A 298-nucleotide genomic window follows, 5' to 3' on the forward strand; every position below is an offset into this window, starting at 1 on the left:
GTGAGGGTGGCGATGGGACACAGCCAGGGGGACATGGGGGTGGGTCCGCGCTTAGGGTCACTCACGCTGGCAGCCCTCTGACGGGGGAAGGCTCAAGCCATAGTGGCCGGGCCGGCAGGAGTCACAGCGCCGGCCCCAGACGTTGGCTTTGCAGCGACACTGCCCAGAGAGAAGGCCACGGGTCTCATCTGTGTGGGCGTCACACAAGCCGCCCTCCAGGGCACCCACGGGGTCGCAGTCACAGGCTGGTGAGTCAGAGTGAGGGCAGTGAGGTCAGGGGTTCCCCTGGAGGGCAGGG

The 298-nt window shown here is 67.8% G+C and overlaps 1 protein-coding gene across 1 annotated transcript in view; it reads right to left on the reverse strand.

The window, feature by feature from the left end:
* The window catches only part of LOC102259106 (laminin subunit beta-1-like), a 6822-nt gene that overhangs the window by 3720 nt on the left and 2804 nt on the right, over nt 1-298 (reverse strand). Inside the window, exon 6 of the mRNA XM_014538987.1 lies at nt 66-159. Within this exon, the coding sequence (XP_014394473.1) occupies nt 66-159 (94 nt within the window). The remainder of the gene's footprint in view (nt 1-65; nt 160-298) is intronic.

Source organism: Myotis brandtii, unplaced genomic scaffold (genome assembly GCF_000412655.1).
Source record: "Myotis brandtii unplaced genomic scaffold, ASM41265v1 scaffold207, whole genome shotgun sequence".
Classification (NCBI taxonomy): domain Eukaryota; kingdom Metazoa; phylum Chordata; class Mammalia; order Chiroptera; family Vespertilionidae; genus Myotis; species Myotis brandtii.